Raw genomic sequence first — 19863 nt, 5'->3', positions numbered from 1 at the left:
CAAAAGCCCTAAAGCCAAAGAGAAAATGGCTAAAAAAAAAAAAAAAAAAAAACACCTTTTTTCACACGAGAGGAAAATATACACGTCTCCTTAGAAATAAGATGAAGCTGGACTAATATATTTGAATGTATCTGCCAGATCTGAGCCTAAACTCGTTATCAGGTGAGGACATTAAGGAATATTTAAGGGTAGCAATAATGTACTTTCAATCGACTAGGACTTTATCTTGTATAAAGGATAGTAAGATCTTCTAATGTAAAAAAAAAAACAACAAAAAACTTAATTCCTTATTTGAAAAGGAAACCTATCGACATAGTTACAAATATAAAGGTATAAAAGGATCCATAAAATGCCTCTCTCACCCTATCTTTGCGTTGTCTTCCATATTCCCCTATTTCTGAAGACATATGTACCTCTTTTAGAAGAAAGCTAAGAAAAGATTTTGAGATGATTTTGTGTATTCGCAGTATTTCTGTTTTTTTAACAATAAAGTTTCAGCATAAAGGAATTTCCCATAGAATAGTGGAAATGATTCTTTCTATAAATATGATCTATAATCAACTTCTATCATGTAAGTATGAATGTATATTGTGTGCACACAGACTCAAATAAAGCAAGATCTGTACCCTGTAGGTTTCTGGTTTGGCATTTTGTGTTAAATCCAAGCAGTAATGGCAAAAAAGAAAAGTTAAATTATATACAGACCAACACTCCTATTAACTCATACCACTAATGAAACAAAAATCTAACTAAGCAGAGAAAATGGGCCCACACATTGGAGCTCTGAAATGATTCTGGTCTTTGATCTGTGTGCCCATCTCTCCTATTTAATATAAACTTCAAACCAAGAGCCATGAAAAGTGGTTATAATTAGTAAGGGCCCCAGTGTGACAGCTTTTAGAGCAATCAGGCATTAACAACGTTTTCTTTCTCTTTAATTCTGAGTAAATTAAGCTGAGCAAACTTTTATTTTAAAATTTCTGTAATTCAAAACACTTTCCCACCAGCGTGCACTTAGCACCCAATTTCTGGGAGACGGGTTTGCTGGAAAACTTTAGTTTCCTTCTCTTAATCTGTACCGATATTTAGGACTTAGCTTCTCAAATTATAGTGCTCTTTTCCAAAAATAACCTTCACCTCTTCAGAAAAACTCTGTTTTTTTGTATTTGAAAATGGATTAAACAATAATTACTGAATAAGCATCAACTACACAACCCCTGAGGCTTCCCAGATGGCTCAGTGGTAAAGAATCGCCTGCCAATGCAAGAGACGCGGGTTCAATCCCTGGGTCGGCAAGATCCCCTGGAAAAGGAAACGGCAACCCGCTCCAGTCGGAGGAGCCCTGGCGGGCTACAGTCCATGGGGTCGAAAAAGAGTCGGACATGACTGAGTGACTAACAAACAACAACAAATGCAACCCTTGAGCCAGGTACAGAAGATGGAAAAATATGATTTGAAGTCACTGCCTATTCTCCAGATGGGGAAAACATGCCAACAGGTAAATTACAACAGACACACCGGCCAGATGGGGTAAGGGTTATTCTGACGGAGGACCTGATTCTCCATGCAAAAGGTGGTATTTAAGGTGGGTCTTGAAAGAAGAGTGAAGAAATGTTCACAAGGAGAAGAGCCAAGTGAGTGATCCACGAAGAAGCAGAAGCTCCTGCACTGTGGCCGCCGCGTGGAGTGGGAGTGGGAAGGGCTGGAACTAGGAAGGCCGTCTGGGAACCGCCGACGAGGTCCTCGTGTGCCAAGTTGACGAGTTTGGATTTCTTCCTGCAGACAGCAGGGAGCCAAGAGATGTTTTTCGGCCGGCAAACCCCACGCATGGCTAGTGTCCACCAACCGGAGGGTGCACAAAGGTGCCAGGAAATTGACTTGGGAGGTATCTGTGACCCGAGGAGAGCCTCAGTCAGGACAGCAGGGCAGCTGACCCTGGAGTTGGACAGCACAGGGGTGTCCAGGGGGGTCTGGCTGGGGTGGGAGAGACCCGAATCAGGGACTGGCCTGGAAGGCTGGGCAGATGGTGAGTTTCAGTTCACCTTCCAGAAGTGGGGGGAGGGACTCTTCTCTCTGCAAGCTCCCTCTGACGCACCTGCAGGCGACCCTCAGCCTGGCAAAAGCTGTCAGTGGAGACAGGCAGCGGCAGTGGCTGGTTTACAGGGTGCGGGAGGGGGCAGCGGGGCACCAGACGCAAGGCTCTTACCACCCCAGGAGCCGCGTGGTAAAGGTGGCTTCCGGGCAGGTCACTGCCACCATTAGCCCAGGAGGGACCCTGACAGCCTGTCGGCAGGACGAGGATGTCAAGAAAGCTGCCTGCAGAATGTGCAACGCTTCTCTTAAGTAAGTGCCAGCCCAGATGGTTTTGGGGGCAACTGTCACTTCCCACCACAGGCCGCCCCGCCCTTTCGGGAATCGTCCCCCCTCTCTTCCTGCCTTCTTCTTGCTCCAAAGCTTCCCCCCTACCCCTGCCTCTGAGCTGAGAGGTGGGGTAGACCCGGACAGGGGTCAGGCAAGTGGCACCTGTGGCTAAAGATGGCTCCCACCACTCTCCTTGGACATGTCTGGTCTGGGAAAATGCAATTTAGTGTTTGCATACCACATTTCTTCTTCCTTCAAACCAACCTCCTTTTGGGGTCTTTGAGGCCCGGAAGCCCCCAAAACATAAAACTCACTACCGTCTCTGCCCCCCTCGACCCGTCCCTCCCTGGGGTCAGCCAGGTGCCCGCTCGAGGGGAAACGTGTGGACAGAAGCCCCGCCCCCTCAACACTGCACTTTAACAAGGGTGGAAAGTTATGTAAGAATTTTGCAAAAACTTAAGAAAACTTAAATAAGCAAGACTACAAGGGTGAAAACATGAACTGTCAAGCAAGTAGGGGCTTGTTCAAACACTGAGGGAAAAGCAGTCAGGGGGGTGGGGGTGGTACCCTCCACACAACTGAGAACATGAGGGAGAGGGGTGGATGACAGCACCGGAGTCAGTTTCCCAAACGAGCGAAGAAGCACCGCCTATCAGAGCACCTTCCCAGCACCTACGAATCTGGCTTGTTTTAGAAGCAGAAACGTTCTGGAACTTTTATTGACTAAAAAGGTTTTTAATATACAGAACGGCACTGAAATGTCCTGCCCAACCCCCAATCTCCTGTGAAATCCTGGACTTGCCAACACAGCACCTTACAGTCCTGGAGGGAGACCTTACCCGCTCCATGGAATTCCAGATCCCCAAATACGCCACGTGCCCCACAGCAAGAACACCAGGCTGCCTGCACACAGCACACGGGCCTGGACCTTTAAAGCAGGCTTTCTCACCCTCCACCTACTGACCTTTGGGGCTGGATGAGCCTTTGTTGCAGGGCTTCCCAGTGCATTGTGGGAAGAGCAGCAGTATCCTTGGCCTGGACCCACTGAAGGCCGGTGCATCCCCTCCCCTAGCAAGGCAATCAGGGTCTCCAGACAGTTGCCAGGCACCCCCTGCGCCAGGGCGGTGGGGAGAACCACCAAACTGAGAGCCACTGCTCTAAAGAGTGCACCCAAAGCTTACCACCTGCCTGTCCCTTAAAATTCATCCCTGAGTGATGGCTCAGCACGTAAAGAATCCATCTGCACTGCAGGAGACACGGGTTCCATCCCCGGGTCAGGAAGATCCCCGAGAGAAGCAAAAGGCAACCACTCCAGTATTCTTGCCTGGAAGATCCCATGGACAGAGGAACCTGGAGGGCTACAGTCCATGGGGTCACAAAGGTCAGACACTACTGAGCAACTAAGCACACAAGTAAACTTCACGAAGAATAATGTGCTGGCCTGTTTGTCTCTGGGCACTCGAAGCAAACATAAACTCTGCCTGAGTACTGGAGCTGTGCACAATTCTGGAAAGGAAATCCAGAGTGGATACCCACAAAGCTTCCTGAGCTCAAAATACACTACTTTCTTCCATATATAGATTTTGACTTTCTGAAACATTTATTTTATCCTTACAATGATCTCACGAGGTAGAAAACCTACGGAAAAAAAATGTCTATGATCATGTTCATCAAGAAAAATGCTGCCAAAGGCTAGAAAAGTTTCTTTTTTTAATTGCCTTACATCTTCGCATTCAATTATTGTCAAAGGATCTGGTCTCATTTAAAAAGCACACACACACAGATAAACAGGCCCTGTATATTTGATGCTCTGTCTTCTGAGGCCAAGCTGACTTGAAAAAAGCAGGTGTTGTTTGGAGTGAGGCTGGAGCTGGGAGTTCTGGGTCCTGGGCTTGATTTATTACCAGCCACAGGGTGGAGGCTGGCACAGCTGGAAAATGGGTTAATACACCCACCCAGCCCTCACACTGTGCCGCTCCCGCTCTGAGGATAAAATTCAAATCTTTGTTCAAGGCCTCCACAAAAGCAGGGTGAAGTTCACTTTGTCCAGGGTCCGCCCTAACGAAAAATGAAATGTCCCAAGTAACGAAACCACTAACAGCCTCCAACATTCTTAGGACCGTCTTACCAGCAGCTTCTGAAAAAGGCGGGAGAAGAGATGAGATACCAAACCAGCCAGGGGAAAAAACAAATAGAGCCATTTAAAAGCTTTATCTAATTACCCCCACTGAGACCTTTTCTCCGCCCGTCTGGCCGGCTGACAAAGAATGTGGGGCTTTTGCCTGGGCTTTCTCACCCCCATCAGGACCACCCGCCCTCAGCGATTCTGAAAGGCCTCAGGTGAATCCCGCCGGACCGCCCGTACCCAGACTCAGGGACTTCACAGAGGCTTTCAAATTCTATTAGCACTGCTTGCTTGAATCACACTGAACAAACAGTCTCCACCCTCTCCCACTTCTTTTGTCTAAGCACCTATTCACTGGCAGCCACCTTTATTGATGGGCAGACTGGCTCACCTGTACCCAGAGTACCATCCGAAACAAGATGCACCAGTTGCTGCAAGGGACAGCTCCCTGCGCCCTCCTCCGGGGCGTCCCTCCCGTCCCCACCCCCGCCCCCAGTCTCCACCAACCACTGCCAGCTACTCTCAGCTGCCCTTCCTACAACATCCAGGGAAGGTGAGGAGGGAAACAGAGACCAGCACAGCAGGTGACTCCGTCCCAGAGGACAGCTACCAGAAAAGGAAAAAGCCCATCACCCTCCCGCCCCATCTTCCTCACTCTTCCACTTCGGTCATCAAGACAACCCCGCAGATGGCTTTCCTCTCTGTATTCTGCCTTCCTTGGGTGCAGGGGAAATTAAAAATAGGTGATGCATTTCAGAAGGCACAGTGTATGCCTCCGTCTTGTTTCAGAGGGTACACCTTTTCCCTCTGGTTTATAGGTAGGCTGCCCAGGGTGCGGAGATCACAGGCTGACCCTTGCTTTTTGAAGACAGCCATGGGTATTTCTACTCAGAATCCACTTTCTAAGTCTAAAAGACAGAAAGAAAACTCACTAACCTTGCCCCTCCCAAGAAAACCCATCTAATTTCTTCATTGTATTTGGATATAAAAAACATTACTCAACTTTGCCTGTCTGGCAGGTCAGATGCACACAAGTAACCTTGAGACAGGGAAATTTCTGAGCTGCAGTAAGCTTGCTTTTCAGCCAAGAGATGGTTACCAACCATGGCTTTGGTTAGACTACAACCCTTTTTCTTCTCACTGAAAAACTCCAAAATCCTTCAAGTGTTGCTTTTGAACACTTGGTCCCAAAGATACTCTACATCTAATGGAATTATTTTCAAAAAGGGGTTGAAATGAACTGAGATGGGGAGGTGGAGTGAAAAGGAGGCGCTCTATCAAAACTTAACCTGACAGCAGAAAAGGGGAAGAAGACCACCGTCCTGGGTCAGGAGAGGCTCTACTGCCTGCGCCCTGCTGACTGTCTACTGCATTTCGAGCTTCCAAACACAAACCTGTTTAGTAAAGAGCAAAATAAGACATCACTTCACAGATTAGGCATGTTTTCCAAACTAAGCCATCTGTTATTAATAAATGAAATAAGGTGATGTTACACACACCTTTCCTAGGGAAGCGAGGATTTAATCTGAACACACAGGTTAACAGACAAGACGTTCACCCAGACAAGCTGCCATCTGACACCAGGTCTGGTCAGAGCATGAACTTCAATAAAAAGACACTTACAAGAGAGAGATTATTTAAATATGATAACAAAAACAAAACAAACTTAACATCCTACTTTCCTAGGCCAAAGGACATGAAGGATTCAGAAATTAATTAAATCTAGTTAAATAATGTAAAACAGGGGAGGACTCCCTTTCAAAAATGCTTCGGTTAATTTTAGCATCCCTCTGTTTAGCTGCTTAGCAACCCTTATCCTATGACCTTTTAAGCACCACCTACTTTTCAGAAGGATAATGAATAGAAACATCAAAAGGATTCACTTCTGACTACTTCGAGTGAGCACTTTTAATCAATTTTCGGCAGGAGTTAAGTTTATATTAATTATGCCATACAAAACCCCACCAAGGGTAGACTTTTTTCTTAATTTCATTAACCAGGAAATATCCTTCACTGAAGGTAATAAATGATGGTAACAACTGAGCATAACACAACCAGCAAAGATTTCCAAACTGATTTTAGGAAGTAGACTAGCACAGCAGTTCAAAATTGGGTAAAAATGCAAACCACATAATGGCAACTGGATAGGGCCCTGCACACAGCAAGGAATCCATCCACAACTGCTGACGGGACGATGCAGACTGGCTCAGTAGCCTTATTTTCCTCCTTCAATATTCTGCCCTTATGTTGGATGCAGAATGTGTCCTACAAATGAGACCTCGGGAGCCTGCCTGAAGAAGTCTAAAATAAAAGACCCTTCCATCAAAGGGTCACTTGTGAGATGATGCAAACAGTTAGGAATGGATGCCCCACCTGTGCCAGCTGAGTCAGACCCATCTTCCCATCACACAACAAACGCTTGTCTGCCATAAGGGCCCAGGCTCTGAATTGCTGATGAGAAACAAAGTGATATTCAGAAAAACCCAGAGAATGATATGCCATGTAACAGAAAAGGCCAGCAGCATTTTCTTAAGAGTATCACGTAACCAGCAAATCCTCTTTAAAAACAAAACATCCTAAAATACAACCTGTTTGGCAGTATTTTTTAGAATAATAAAACAGTGCAAGTTCATTAACAACCTAAAATGAAGCACAAGGTAAACAAATAACAAATCAAAGGGCTCTCCCTTTCTTTTGTAAAGGGGGGTGGGGTGGGAAGGAAGGTGTTTTTTCACACATTTAAAACTTGATAAAAGCCATTCAAATGTTTAATTCATCAGTGTAACCAAAGCCCAAAACACATCAAAGCAAGATCCATGAGAGGATACCCAGAAGTTTCCTCCAAAGGGCAAAGGTAAAAGATGAGGGGGGGGTGATAACTAAAATTAGTGACTCACCTTTGCATAAATTACTTGAAGAATAATTTGTGTGATTGTGTGAGCCTCGAAGGAAGAAAAGAACTACACGTTTAAAAAAAGAAAGCGAGAGGGAAAAAATTTTTCAGTCAAGGCTTCAGCCTCTAACAAGACTTCCGGGTTACATTAGGACTTAGAGCCATACCTGCCTACTCCAGAAGGCACCAACCCTAGAGGATGCTTTTAAGGGCCGTGGGGAAAAACAAAACAAAAACCATCCTTTTCTTTGCAGTTCCCTTTTCTCTGCTTTCCACATCAATTAAATTCGAACACACTCGCGCGCAGGCACACACCACCGCATATCTAGAAGAAAACTACCCGGGAAACATGGGATGCACATTAACGACTCGGCAGCCTTCGCAGAAATCACCTCCCGTCTCTTCTTCAAGACAGAAACACCTCGCTATTTCCAGCATCTCTATCCAACAGGCAAACTCCATTTCCACTGGCTTTTAAATCTAAACTCTAAAACAAGCGTGGGGTGAATGTTTCTGCTGCTGAAAACCCTCAGACAGGTTTTTCAGCATACCCCAGAGTTGTGCTTTTTTTTTTTTTTTTAAATTCGCCTTTCCATCTCTCCACCACCACCACCCCCAAAGAAGAAGCCGAAAAAACTCCAAAGTGGCCCGAATGTGTGCTGCTGCTGGCTCTGAAGCCGTGTAGAATTTCGTAATGGAATGTGAACTGCTCGTCCGGATCTGGGCTCACGTTCTATCTTCTAACCAGTAAGGAGCCAGGCAGGGCAAATGTGCTGAGCAAGGAGAAATACTTTTCTCCTCTTTTATAACTCATCACGGATGCACCGCGGACGCGGGACGCGAGTTGCACGCGGCGCCTGTCAACCGGTTGGTCCCGCGCCCGGGAGGTGGGGGGAGTTCTCTACTGCCCCCCACCCACACATCGCCCTCCCCCCCGACCCCCGGCCCGTCCGAAAAGCAAAGTGGCCCCGCCGAGGAGTGGACTGGACCAGCACGCCCCGCACTCACGCGCCTCCCCTGGCCCGGCGGGCGGCGGGGAGCGAGCCCTCACATCCTCGACGCGACCCTCGGCCCGGTCCAGAGAACGCGCCGCTCCCAGGGAGGGGGCCGGCGACGGGAAGGACCTCCCCTGCTCCTTAGCAACCATTAAGGTCGCAGTTTCCTAAGAGACCGCGAGCGGGGAGGTGGGGGCGGGTGGGCGCGGGGGGGCCGGGCCGAGGAGGAGGGGGGAGCGCGGGGGGCGCACTGGGTCCCCCAGCCCCTGGACGCCAGCCCCTCCCCCCCATCCCGGCCTTGCTGGACGCTGCGGGGCTGGGATGGGAGGAGGCAGGGAAGCCCCACAACTAGGCAAAAAAAAAAAAAAAAAAAATTGGTCCAGCGGGCGGCGGACAAAAGTTTCCGAGCGCGCTCCACAGCTGGGCGGCGAAGCGGGCCCCGGCGGCCCCGCCTCGGATGCTCCCGGCCTCCTTCCTGTGCTCGTGACGGCGCCGGGCGCCGAGGTCTCCCCCCCCCCCCCCCGCGATGCAGGCTCCGCTCCACACCGATGGCTCCCACGAAAACACGTACACCGCCAGCGGAAAGGCCAGAGAACAATACGCACGGACGCGCCCCCCCGCCCCTCGCGCGGTCACCCGGGGCGCGATGGTCGGCGTGACCAGCAGCCACGAGCCGGGAGCGGCGAAGGCGCAGGGCCCCTCCGGGGCCGGCGCCGTCCGCCGGAGACGATCAAAGTCCGCAGCGCAGGGCGCGGCGGATGCTTCCCACCGCACGGTATCCCCCCACCCCCGGCGAGCACCCCCCCCTCTCGAGCGTGGCACCCCCCGAGCATGGCACCCCCGGATACCTGGCGGCGGCGGCGGGCGGGCGGGCGCCGTCATCTCCGCGCTCCTCTCGGCCCGAGAGGGACTCGAAAGTATGTAGGAGAAGAGTTTCCCCTCCCACACGGAGGGGGGGGGAGGAGGGATGTCGGAGGAGAGAGAGAGAGAGAGAGAGGGCGGAAGATGGAGAACTGCGCTGGGAAGATGTCTCTGGGCGCCAGGCGCGCACCCTCCGAGTCCCCCCGGCGGGGCTCGGTTAAAAATAAATGCGGCGGCGGGCGCGGCGGCGCGGGTCGGGCGGGATTCCTGCGCTCGGACGGCTAATATGGATGCGCATCAGGTCCCCCGGCGGCGGGGCGCTGCGGCCGGCGGCTCGCGCTGGGAGCTGGTTGGCAGAGCCGGCGGCTCGGGAAGGGGAAAGGGAGCGGAGGAAGGGGAGGAGGAGGAGGGAGGAGGAGGGAGGAGGGGGGAGGACGCGGGGAGGAGGAGCGGCCCGGCGCGCAGCAGCCCGAGGGGCGAGGGCTGCCCGGCTCATCCCACGCCGGCCCCCCGAGCGCACGCAGCGCCGCGGCCGTGGGGTGCGGTGGGGGGTGGCTCCCGGGTCCTCGCGGCCCCCGGGGGAGACGCGGAGTTCGAAAAGTGCGGCGCGCCCTACGCAGACCTCACCCTCCCCACATCCCCAAAAGTTCTTCGGAAAGGTCGCCGCTCCCGGCTCAGCCCCGGACATCTCGCGGCCGCCCGAGGGACCGCGAGCCAGAACGCCCGGGGGCGCGTACTCACGGCCGGGCCAGGGCGCTGGGGGCTCCCGGGCGAGGACGCCGAGGGGACTGGTGGGCTGCGGGAAGGGATCGAGCAGAGATGCAAACTTGTTCCGGAAAAGGAATCAAAATGGCGTTTCTGGATGTGCAAAGTTCATCAACTCCGCAGTCGCTTCCCCCCCACCTCCGCTTCGCCCCGCGGGGAGGGAGGTGGGCGAGGAGCTGGCGACCCCGGCGCCCCGGCCGCCGTCCCGGCCCCCGCCCCGGCCCCCCGCCCCGCTTGCCCGCCTGCACGCTCGGAGCCCCGCTCTCCCCCTCTCACCCTGATAAGTAGACACATCACGTGTTGCTCCTGCGCGTCTCCTGGGGACGTGTTACTGAGCGGCGGCGGCGGCGGCGGCGGCGGCGGCGCTCGGGCCGGGGGGCGGGTGGGGGGGAGACCGCGGGTCCCGCCGCAGCCCCCCGCCCCGATCTTAGCGGGGTGACTGCAGTCTCCATCCCTGGGATGGAGGGACGCTGCAGTCCCCCACCCCACCCCCACCGCAGCTCCAGGTTGGCCCCCACGCCTTCCACGGGCGCCGCCGGGGACCCAGGGGGAGGAGGACTTGGGCCGCCCCCCACCCCGGGGAAGGGTCTCGGCGGCGGCGGCCGCGCTTGGGCTGGGGGGCGGGGGGTACTGCGGGCCCCGCCGCAGCCCCCCGCCCCGATTTTAGCGGGCTGACTGCAGTCTCCATCCCCGGGATGGCGGGACATTGCAGACCCCCGCCCCACTCCACCGCAGCCCCAGGTTGGCCCCCACGCCCTCCGCGGGCGCCCCCGGGGGCCCAGCGGGAGAAGGCTCGGACCGCCCCCCATCCTCCGGGGAAGGGTCTCGGCGGCGGCGGCCGAGCGCGATGCGACCTGCGCGGAGCTCTTTGCCTGCCGTCCACCTTCATGGACCACCGCACGCCCCCCTTCCCCAGTCCAGCCCCTCACTGCGGGCGACTCCCCGCCCCCGGCTCTCCATCACTTCACTCGGTGGTTTGTTTCACTATTTTAACGGAGGAGGGGAAGAGGCAGCGACGCCTGGGAGGCGCGAGAGGGGCACTTCGGAGGCCGCGAGGGGGCTGCCGCGGTGTGGGGCGTCCCCTGACCCGACACCGCCCCTCTTGGTCTCAGAGGCAGATGCGGGAGCCCAGCCCCACCCGCGCCGTTCCCTCCCCACGCGGTCCTCCCTGTGCATCCAGGTGGGACAGGCAGACGACGGGGCGGGAGATGAAGGAACTGGCGCTTCACCCCGCCCCCAACTCCGGGCTGTTTCTCTCGCAGGGCCCAGTACTTCTTGCTCTGGGACTGCCGCCCCAGCACTGCGTTCTCCATCAGCGCTGCCTCGGCCTCTGTCGCCTTCCCTTCTCCGCGCTTCACAACTGATGCTTCGGCGGCGGGGGGCTGCCTTGCCCCCAAGGGGCGGCCCCCCTGGGTCCCCACCCCGCGATGGCACGGCTGATGCTGTGTCATCCTTGTCGCCCTCCGAGGCATCAGGGAAGCCACATGCAATATCTCTTTCTCTCAGAGGGCTCCTGTTTCAGCTCTGAAAAGCTGGGGCCCTCCTCTGAGCCGCTCGCCATCTCCAGGGCTCCAGCCACCAGCTTCGCCCTGGCTGCGGCGGCCCAAGTTATCACCCAAGCCCAGAGAAACCAGGCCTGGGCTGCGCTTCCTCCATAAAGCGGCTGACATGTTTCCACCTGTTAATACTTTTCCTACCGAGCTTCTGAAAGGGGCCTGTTGTCAGCCTTTGGAAACATCTCAGAAAGATAAGGGTGATTGTGGTTGTAAAAGACAAACACTGCACACCCCCCAAATTCTAAAGATGACGGGGGGCCTCTCCACTGGGGGCTGAGAACGCTACTGTAGAGTCTCCCATGTGAGGTTTGTTAGGCAAGATGATGTTGTACAGACAGAAAGCTGGCTACTATCTACTTGCTATGACCTTCGACCCTGTTCCACTCGAGTTCCTCTGAATACACTTGCTCACCATCCAAAGTTGTAAGCCCAGTCCCAGGCCTTTAACTGGTGGCCTTCAGTGGATCTCTGGTTTTCAGGACAGCAGACAGAAGTGTCGACCCAGGGATGGATTAAATGGATGGGTTCTGGCCAAGACAGAACTCTCTAGAACCAAGCAAAAGCAGTTGCACCATTACCTCTGACTTGAGATAATCAGCTGCCCAAGAGGGAACTGATTCAGCTGGCTGTTTCTCTGATGTCCAGAGTCATCAAAATTAAGTTTTCAGAACCTGTTACATTTCCCAGGGTCTGCTGTTGACAGAGGAAAACTCAACCCAGAGAAACTTTAGTAATGGCATTTTTCTAAGCCTCCTCTCTAGCCTCACCGCATGCCCCCAGTTAGATGTTGCCTTTCCTGGTCTCCCCACTCAGTGGTACGTTTCTGAGTAGGAATCATATCAAAATTGGAATTTTGCTTGTAATTTAGCTTATTCTGTAAAATACATTCAAACCTGCAAAGCTACATGAATTTTTAGGACAGATCACCTCGATAGCATCACCGCGGTAATACTGGCAACCTATTTAGTTGAGAAAACAGCCTATAAGCAACTTTTGAAATGATGCTGAGCTGTGCATTCATCTTTTCTAGCTAATTTATAAACTTGGAAGTCAAATGAGCTGTCCAAAGGTCTGTTGGTTCATATTACCCATAAATATCCTTGATCCAACAAATATTTTTTGAACATCTAATAGGGAGAAAGAGTCATGCTATCAAAACTACAATGACCCTGAGGAAGCCAAAACTGAAAAAGACCCATGTACCCCAGTGTTCACTGCAGCACTATTTACAATAGCTAGAGTATGGAAGCAACCTAGATGTCCGTCAACAGAAGAATGGATAAAGAAGCTGTGGTAGATATACACAAGGGACTATTACTCAGCCATAAAAAGGAACAAATTTGAGTCAGTTCTAATGAGGTGGATGAACCTAGAGCCTATTATACAGAGTGAAGTAAATCAGAAAGATAAAGAAATATCGCATATAAATGGAATCTAGGAAGATCGCACTGAGGAATTTATTTGCAACGCAACAGTGGAGAAACAGACATAGAGAACAGACTTATGGACATGGGAGAGGGGAGGAGATGGTGAAATGTATGGAGAGAGTAACATGGGAACTTACATTATCATATGTAAAATAGCCAATGGGACTTTGCAGTATATCTCAGGGAACTCAAACAGGGGCTCTATCAACCCAGAGGGGTGGGATGGGGAGGGAGATGGGAGGCAGGTTCAAGAGGGAGGGGACATAATGTACACCTATGGCTGATTCATGTTAGGTTTGACAGAAAACACCAAAATTCAATAAAGCCATTATCCTTCCAAAAAAAAAAAAAAAAGAAGAACCATGATGAGGCACCACTTCACAACCACTAGAATGGCTGTAATAAATAAGGCAGATAATAACAAGTGCTGTCGGTGGGAAGATAGAATTCTCCTTACACACTGCTGGTGGAAATGTAAAACTCTATAGTCACTTTGAAAAGCAGCTTTTTGATGGGGAGTTCCCCTGGTGGTCCAGTGGTTAGGAATCCACCTTGTGATGCAAGGAACACAGGTTTGATCCCTGATTGGATGTCGAGGAACAACTAGGCCTGAAAGGCCCCAACTACTAAATCCAAACGCTCTGTAGCCTGGGTGCCACACGTAGGGTACACCCCAACAAGAGATCCCACAGATGCAGCAAAGGTCCTGTGTACTGCAACTAAGATCTGATGCAACCAAATAAAAATACTTTAAAAAAAAATAAACAACTTGATGGTTCCTCAAAACATTAAGCATAGAGTTACATCTGACCCAACCACTCCACTTTTACACCATAAGAGATGAGCATACATCCACACAAGAACTTGTTCACGAATGTTCATGGCAGCATTATCCATAGCAGCTAAAAAATAGAAACAACCCAAATACTCATCAGCTGGTGAGTGGATAAACAAAACGTGTTGCATGGAATATTATTCAGCCATAAAAAGGAGTGAAGTACACACTACAACACGGATCAATTTTGAAAACATACTAAATGGAATAAGAAACAGGAGGTCGCTCAGTCGTTTCCGACTCTTCGAGACCCCATAGACTATACAGTCCATGGAATTCTCCAGGCCAGAATACTGAAGTGGGTAGTCATTCCCTTCTCCAGGGGACCTTCCCAACCCAGGGATCAAACCCAGGTCTCCCGCACTGCAGGTGGATTCTTTACCAGCTGAGCCACCAGGGAAGCCCAAAAATGAAATAAGGCAGACCCAAAAGGACAAACACTGTTCTAATTCTGTTTATACGGTATGTCCAGAATAAGCAAATCTATGGAGACAGAAAGTAGATTAATAGTCCCTAGGGCTGAGGGTTTGGAGGGAATAGGGAACTGTAATGTGTACAGCATTTCTTTTTGGGGTGATAAAAATGTTCTAAAATTGATTGCAGTGATTGTTTACCAACTCTGAATACAGTAAAAGCACTGCACTGTTCACTTTAAATGGGTGAATTGCATACTATGTAAGTTATACCTCAATAAAGCTGATATATATCTATTTGTAGATAGATATACACACACATACATGAAATTGCACTATGTTCTGTAGTGAAGTGATAAAAAAATGGATAATTTATAATCCATAGCTTAAAAGAGTTTACAAGCCAATCTCTGCATCCATAAGAAATAATAATGAAATGCAAGCCAACATATAATAAGAACCATTAAACAGGTACAAAATTCAGAGGTTCTGAGAAAAGAGATCACTTCAAATAAGTCATCGGGGAAGGCTTCACAGAAAAGAAAGTAATGGGGGGGGGCGGGGTTGAGCCATGGAGAATGGTTAGAAATTTCATAGATGGAGAGGGGGATTAGAAACAGCAGATGAAAGGCGTGGTGGCAGCAACTTATGGGCCCTCTTCAGAGACCAGGAAGGATTCCAGTGTGGCTGGATCATAACACTTAAAAAGCAGCAGAGGTGAGAGCAAAAGTCAATGGGCTGAGACTAGGGGACTTCCCTGGCAGTCCAGTGGCTAAGACTCCACACCCACAATGCATCAGGCCCAGGTTTGATCCTTGGTCGGGGAACTAGATCCCATCTGCCGCAACTAACAGTCCCAGTGCCACAACTAAGGCCTGGGGCAGACAAATAAATAAATATATTTTTTAAAAGTCAACAGGCCAAGGCTAGCCCACAAAGAGCTCTGAACACTATCCATGGCAAACCTCAGGGATGTGGGCCTGAACTAGGGTGGGAAGCGGGGGAAGGAATGGAGAACAGATGGTTAGGAGTCACTTCAGAGGAAGGACCGGCAGAGAAGCAGCTGGTGTGGGGATGGGGGGTGAAGAAGTGAGGACTGAGACGATGCCTGCGTCCCAGCCGGGCGATGGAGAGAATGCATGTCTGATGAGAAGGGCAGAAGGGGAAGCTCGCTGGAGATGGAAGGCGACAGAGCAACTGACGCTGAACCGGAAGTGGAAATAATGGAACCCACAGAGCTATGCCGTGGAAGAGAACCAAGAAGGAAAAGGATGTGGACATTGGAGAAGGCCCCTGGAATGAGGTGATGCAATCCGCTGAATCTCAGGAGACATGGAGGTGTCCCTCCTGCCAAGAGAGAGGAGCATGCAGGGTGCTCCAGGCAGAGGGAGCCGTTAGCAGGAGGCACAAAGGCATGCGTGTGTCCTAAGTTGCTGAGTCGTGTCCGACTCTTTGCGACCCTGTGGACTGTAGCCCGCCAGGCTCCTCTGTCCATCGGATTCTCCAGGCAAGAATACTGGAGTGGGTTGCCATGCCCTCCTCCAAGGGATCTTCCCCACCCAGGGATCAAACCTGTGTTTCTTAAGTCTCCTGAATAAGCAGGTGGGTTCGTTACCACTAGCGCCACCTGGGAAGCCCATGTACAAGGGCACAAAGGCCTAAAACAAAGTCAGTTTCCTGAACTGCAAACCCCTGACTCTGGCTGGAGCAGAGTGGACGGGGCGAGGCAGCCTGAGATGGAGCTGGAGGAATCGCTCATGGGCTGGACAGCCGAGAGACCCGTGCACCCCTTGTGGCTGACCTGTACTCTGTCCCGAGCTGAGGCCCTGAAAGAGTTTGAGGAGGTAGACAGAGCCTCCCTCGTGGGACCGTGGAGAAAAGTCTGGATCCCTTGGGATGGGAAGACTAGCTGGGAATTAACAGAAGAGCCTACCTAAGAAATGATAGGGACTCCATCAGTTGCTGGCTGCAGAGGTAGAGAAGAATGGATTAGTTTGAGACATAATTAGGACACAGATGCAGTAGAATTTATCCAGTTTGATTTGGAAGAGAAGGAAAAAAGTCCCTCTGCAGCACTGACCGTGGGGCGTGACATCAAATGAAGGGAAACCACTCGAACATCTGTAGAGTGACACAAGACAGCACAGGGGTTAAGGTAAAAAGAGAGGGACAGGGAATTCCTGGTGGTCCAGTGGCTAAGACTCCATGCTCCTAATGCAGGGGGCCTAGGTTCCATCCCTGGTCAAGGAACTAGATTGCACTTCCCGAAACTAAAGATCCTGCATGCCACGATGAAGTTCGAAGATCCCATGGGCTGCAAGTAAGACCTGGTGCAGCCCAATCAATAAATATATATATATTTTTAAGCAGGAGGGGTATTTCCCTGGTGGTCCAGTGATAAAGAATCTGCCTGCCAATGCAGGGGACACAGGTTCAACCCCTGGTCGGGAAAGATTCCACATGTTGTGGGTCAACTTAGGCCCACACATCACAACTGCTGAAGCCTGAGCACCTGAGAGCCTGAGGTCCGCCAAGAGAAGCCACTGCAACGAGAAGCCGGCGCACCCCAACTCCACGGTAGCTTCCTGCTCCCCATAACCAGAGAAAGCCTGTGTGGCAACAGAAACCCAGCACGGCCAAAACCAAAAGTAAATAAAAGTAAACAAAAAAATATAATTTGTTTAAAAAAAAATAAAACATAAAGAAATAGTCTCTTCTCCCAAACACACCATGCTCTATTTCAGCCCCTTGTGGGCTTTCTTAATAACACATCGGCACTTGTCAGGGTGATTTAAAAAAAAAAAAAGGTGGGGGGAAAAGCGGCGGTGACTAGAGGTGGGAAATGGTAAAGAAAATTGAATCCACTGGGCTTGGTCTCAAGCGGTTACGGAGAGTGAAGAGTTTTGAAGAAGTTGCCTCCCTGGTCTCAGTTTGGGACCCTGGATGGGTGATGGGTCCACACATCAGCGGGGATGGTGTGTGGAAGACGAGAAGAGACTGGACCCAGGAAAAAGGCCTGGAGAGACATCTGAGGGGCAGAGGGGACGGGCAGGAAAAGGCTAGAGGCTGACCAACCCCAGGGAAACCGAAGGAGCAGAAGGCTGGTGGTGGTGGTTGGGGCGCGGGGTGGGGGCAGCAAGCTGCCAGTGAAAGGTGGTCAATGGTGTTAAGTCAGAGACACATGAAGACAAGCAGCTGCAAAGGGAGTGAGATCTGAGACAGTAAATTGACTTAACAGGGCAAGGCAGAGGCCAGAAAGCAAGGGGTTAAGGAGTCACTGGAAAAAAAGGAAGTGAAGGCCTGAAGCTCCAAGAAGTTAGCGAGAAAGGAAAGGGACCATGGCAACAGAATAGCAGCTAATAGGGACTGGCCCCCTACCATGCGCCAGGCGCTGCCCTAGGGCCCCCGTGTGGATCATCTTGCTCAGTCCGCTCCGGCCTCCAACCTGGCAGGTGCTGTCGCCACCCACGACCTACAGCTGACGGAACCCAGGCGGATTCCCGAGGTCCCCGGCGGCCTGGCCGGGACCTGGCAGAGCCGAGCTGGACCCCCTTGCTGTCATCAACCTTGCTGTTGTTAGTCAATTGAGAATTAAATCGTTTGCTAATAAAAAATGCCTACCTGAGTGTCTTGACTAATCTGACTAGAATGCCCTTGACCGGAGTCTGGCAGAAGGGCCGCTATTGTCTGCGCTGTCACTTAATTGGGAAAAGAAGGGAATGGCCGGCTTTCAGTGTTGCTCCTTTGGTTTATAACCATCCCTCCTTCGCATAAACCTCAGGTACAAACCCCTTTCTGTTCTCCATAGACATTTATGTCAACAGGAAAGGAATGTAGATCCAGAGAGAAAGAGAGAGAATAGAGATGTTACAGAAGACGGCTTGTGACGGTGTCTGCCTGTCTGTCTATGGCAGAGGAGAAATGGTAGACAGATCAGCCTTGGGGGGAAAAGAGGGATCATTCATGCTCCACGGCAGGTGGGAACGGGGGAAGACGCTAGAAGCCCAAGTCCCAGGTTAGGTCGTGGGCGTCGGCGTCCCTCGGCTTTGACTACAGAAGGCGGTCGGACGGCAGAGGCCCGGGGTGAGAAGTCCGGAAGCGACTGCAGCTTCGACGCCACGGAGCCGCGGAGGGGACGAGACATCTGGGAGGGATTACTGACAGTCGGAAGCCGACAGGACTCAAATCCATCACCGGCGAGCGGACACCGGAAGCGGCCCGGGGCTGTGAGCGCGCGGAGCGGCCTGAGGCTGGGGGAGAAAAGCAGCTTCGGCGACCGGCGAGGGGCAGACGGGGCCGGAGGGCGGGCGGCGCGGAGGGAGACGCGGCGGCGGACCACTCTCGTGAGAGGCAGCCCGACGGTGGGCTTCGGCGACGGAGGGGACGGCGGAGGCGGGAGGGTCTGTCGCTGAGGAGCGGGAGGACGGGAAGGAGGCCGAGAGGAGAGAAGCACGCGGCTGGCCTCTTAGGCCCTGTGCCGGGCGTCTGCGGATGAGAAGAGGCGGCTGTGGACGGGCGACCCCCGAGACAGGAGGCCGCAGAGGCTAACCCGGGCGCCTGAGTCATCTGCTGAAGTCGCGGCCCCGCGGGTGGCGGTGTGGGGGTGCGGCCCTCCCCGCCGTCCTTCCTTGAAACGAGGTCATCGGGCGCCCCCTAATCCAGCGGGACTGGTGTCCTCACGAGAAGAGGGGATCGTGGAGTCCCCTGGTGGTCCAGGCGTTCGCACTCTGCGCTTCCAGCTCAGAGGGCCCGGGTTCCATCACTGGTTGGGGAACTAAGAGCCCACATGCCATGCGTGCGTGCGTGTGTGTGACTCACTCAGTTGTGTCCCCCTGGACTGTAGCTCACCAGGCTCCCCTGTCCATGGAATTCTCCAGGCGAGAACACTAGAGTGGGTTGCCATGCCCTTCTCCAGCACATGCCATGAGGCGAGGCCAAAATAAATATTGTAAAAAAAGATCAGACACACAGAAGAGGCCAACCATGTGAGGCCGCAGGAGAAGGTGCTGTCTGCCAGCTAAGGAGAGCGGCCTCCGAGGAACCAACCAGCGCTTGATCTGGACTTCCAGGCTCCTGAATGGGGAGAAAGCACGTTTCTGCTGTGTCGGTCCCCAGCCTGATGGGCTTAGTTTCGGCAGCCCAAGTGATAGATGCAGGGAGGAGGGACCCAACGATGACAAGGGCCTGGCGAGGAAGGCGAGTAGAAAATACGCCATCAGCTCCACGGCCTCCCCATGAACCGGGAGAACCTGTCTTATTGCGGAAAGGCTATTGCAGGAAGTGATATCTCTAAGGACAAATGAAGTTTCCATCAGGGTGTTGAAGTAGGGGAAGTGTGTGGAGAAACCTGGGAATTCTTAGGACGGGGTGCACAGCCTCAGTGGGGCCGGGGAGGCTTGAAGTTGGGGCCTGTTATGGCTAATGCCCCCTTTACACTTAGTGGAGGGCTGGCACAGTGCAGCTTCCTTTTTTTTTGCAGGCCGTGCCACGGGGCATGAGGGATCCTAGTTCCCCCACCAGGGATTGAACCCAGGGCCCCTGCTTTGGGAGCATGGAGTCTTAACCACTGGACCACCAGGGCAGTCTCACCATGCAGGTTCTTAATGAATATGATTTGCAAAATATGAAGAGG

General features: G+C 52.2%; 2 protein-coding genes across 2 annotated transcripts in view; one reads left to right on the top strand and one right to left on the bottom strand.

The window, feature by feature from the left end:
- RREB1 (ras responsive element binding protein 1) overlaps nucleotides 1-10065 on the bottom strand; it is a 121086-nt gene extending 111021 nt beyond the window's left edge. The window contains 1 exon segment of the mRNA XM_018038921.1: nucleotides 9977-10065. The gene's annotated coding sequence lies outside the window, so the exon portion shown is untranslated.
- On the top strand, nucleotides 10456-12611 carry LOC108633439. Its single transcript, XM_018038667.1, has 2 exons — nucleotides 10456-11180; nucleotides 11263-12611. The coding sequence occupies exons 1-2, from the start codon at nucleotides 10696-10698 to the stop codon at nucleotides 11438-11440; spliced, it is 663 nt and encodes a 220-aa protein (XP_017894156.1). The 5' UTR covers nucleotides 10456-10695; the 3' UTR covers nucleotides 11441-12611.

This window comes from Capra hircus, chromosome 23 (genome assembly GCF_001704415.2).
Source record: "Capra hircus breed San Clemente chromosome 23, ASM170441v1, whole genome shotgun sequence".
NCBI lineage: Eukaryota > Metazoa > Chordata > Mammalia > Artiodactyla > Bovidae > Capra > Capra hircus.
This window is presented reverse-complemented; position numbering and strand designations above follow the sequence as displayed.

What these genes read in the sequence shown, in the direction of transcription:
- LOC108633439 (XM_018038667.1), top strand. Translation starts at nt 10,696, where the DNA reads ATGGCGGGACATTGCAGACCCCCGCCCCACTCCACCGCAGCCCCAGGT. An exon ending in GGTCCTCCCTGTGCATCCAG is followed by an intron (nt 11,181 to 11,262) that starts GTGGGACAGGCA and finishes TTTCTCTCGCAG; the next exon opens with GGCCCAGTACTTCTTGCTCT.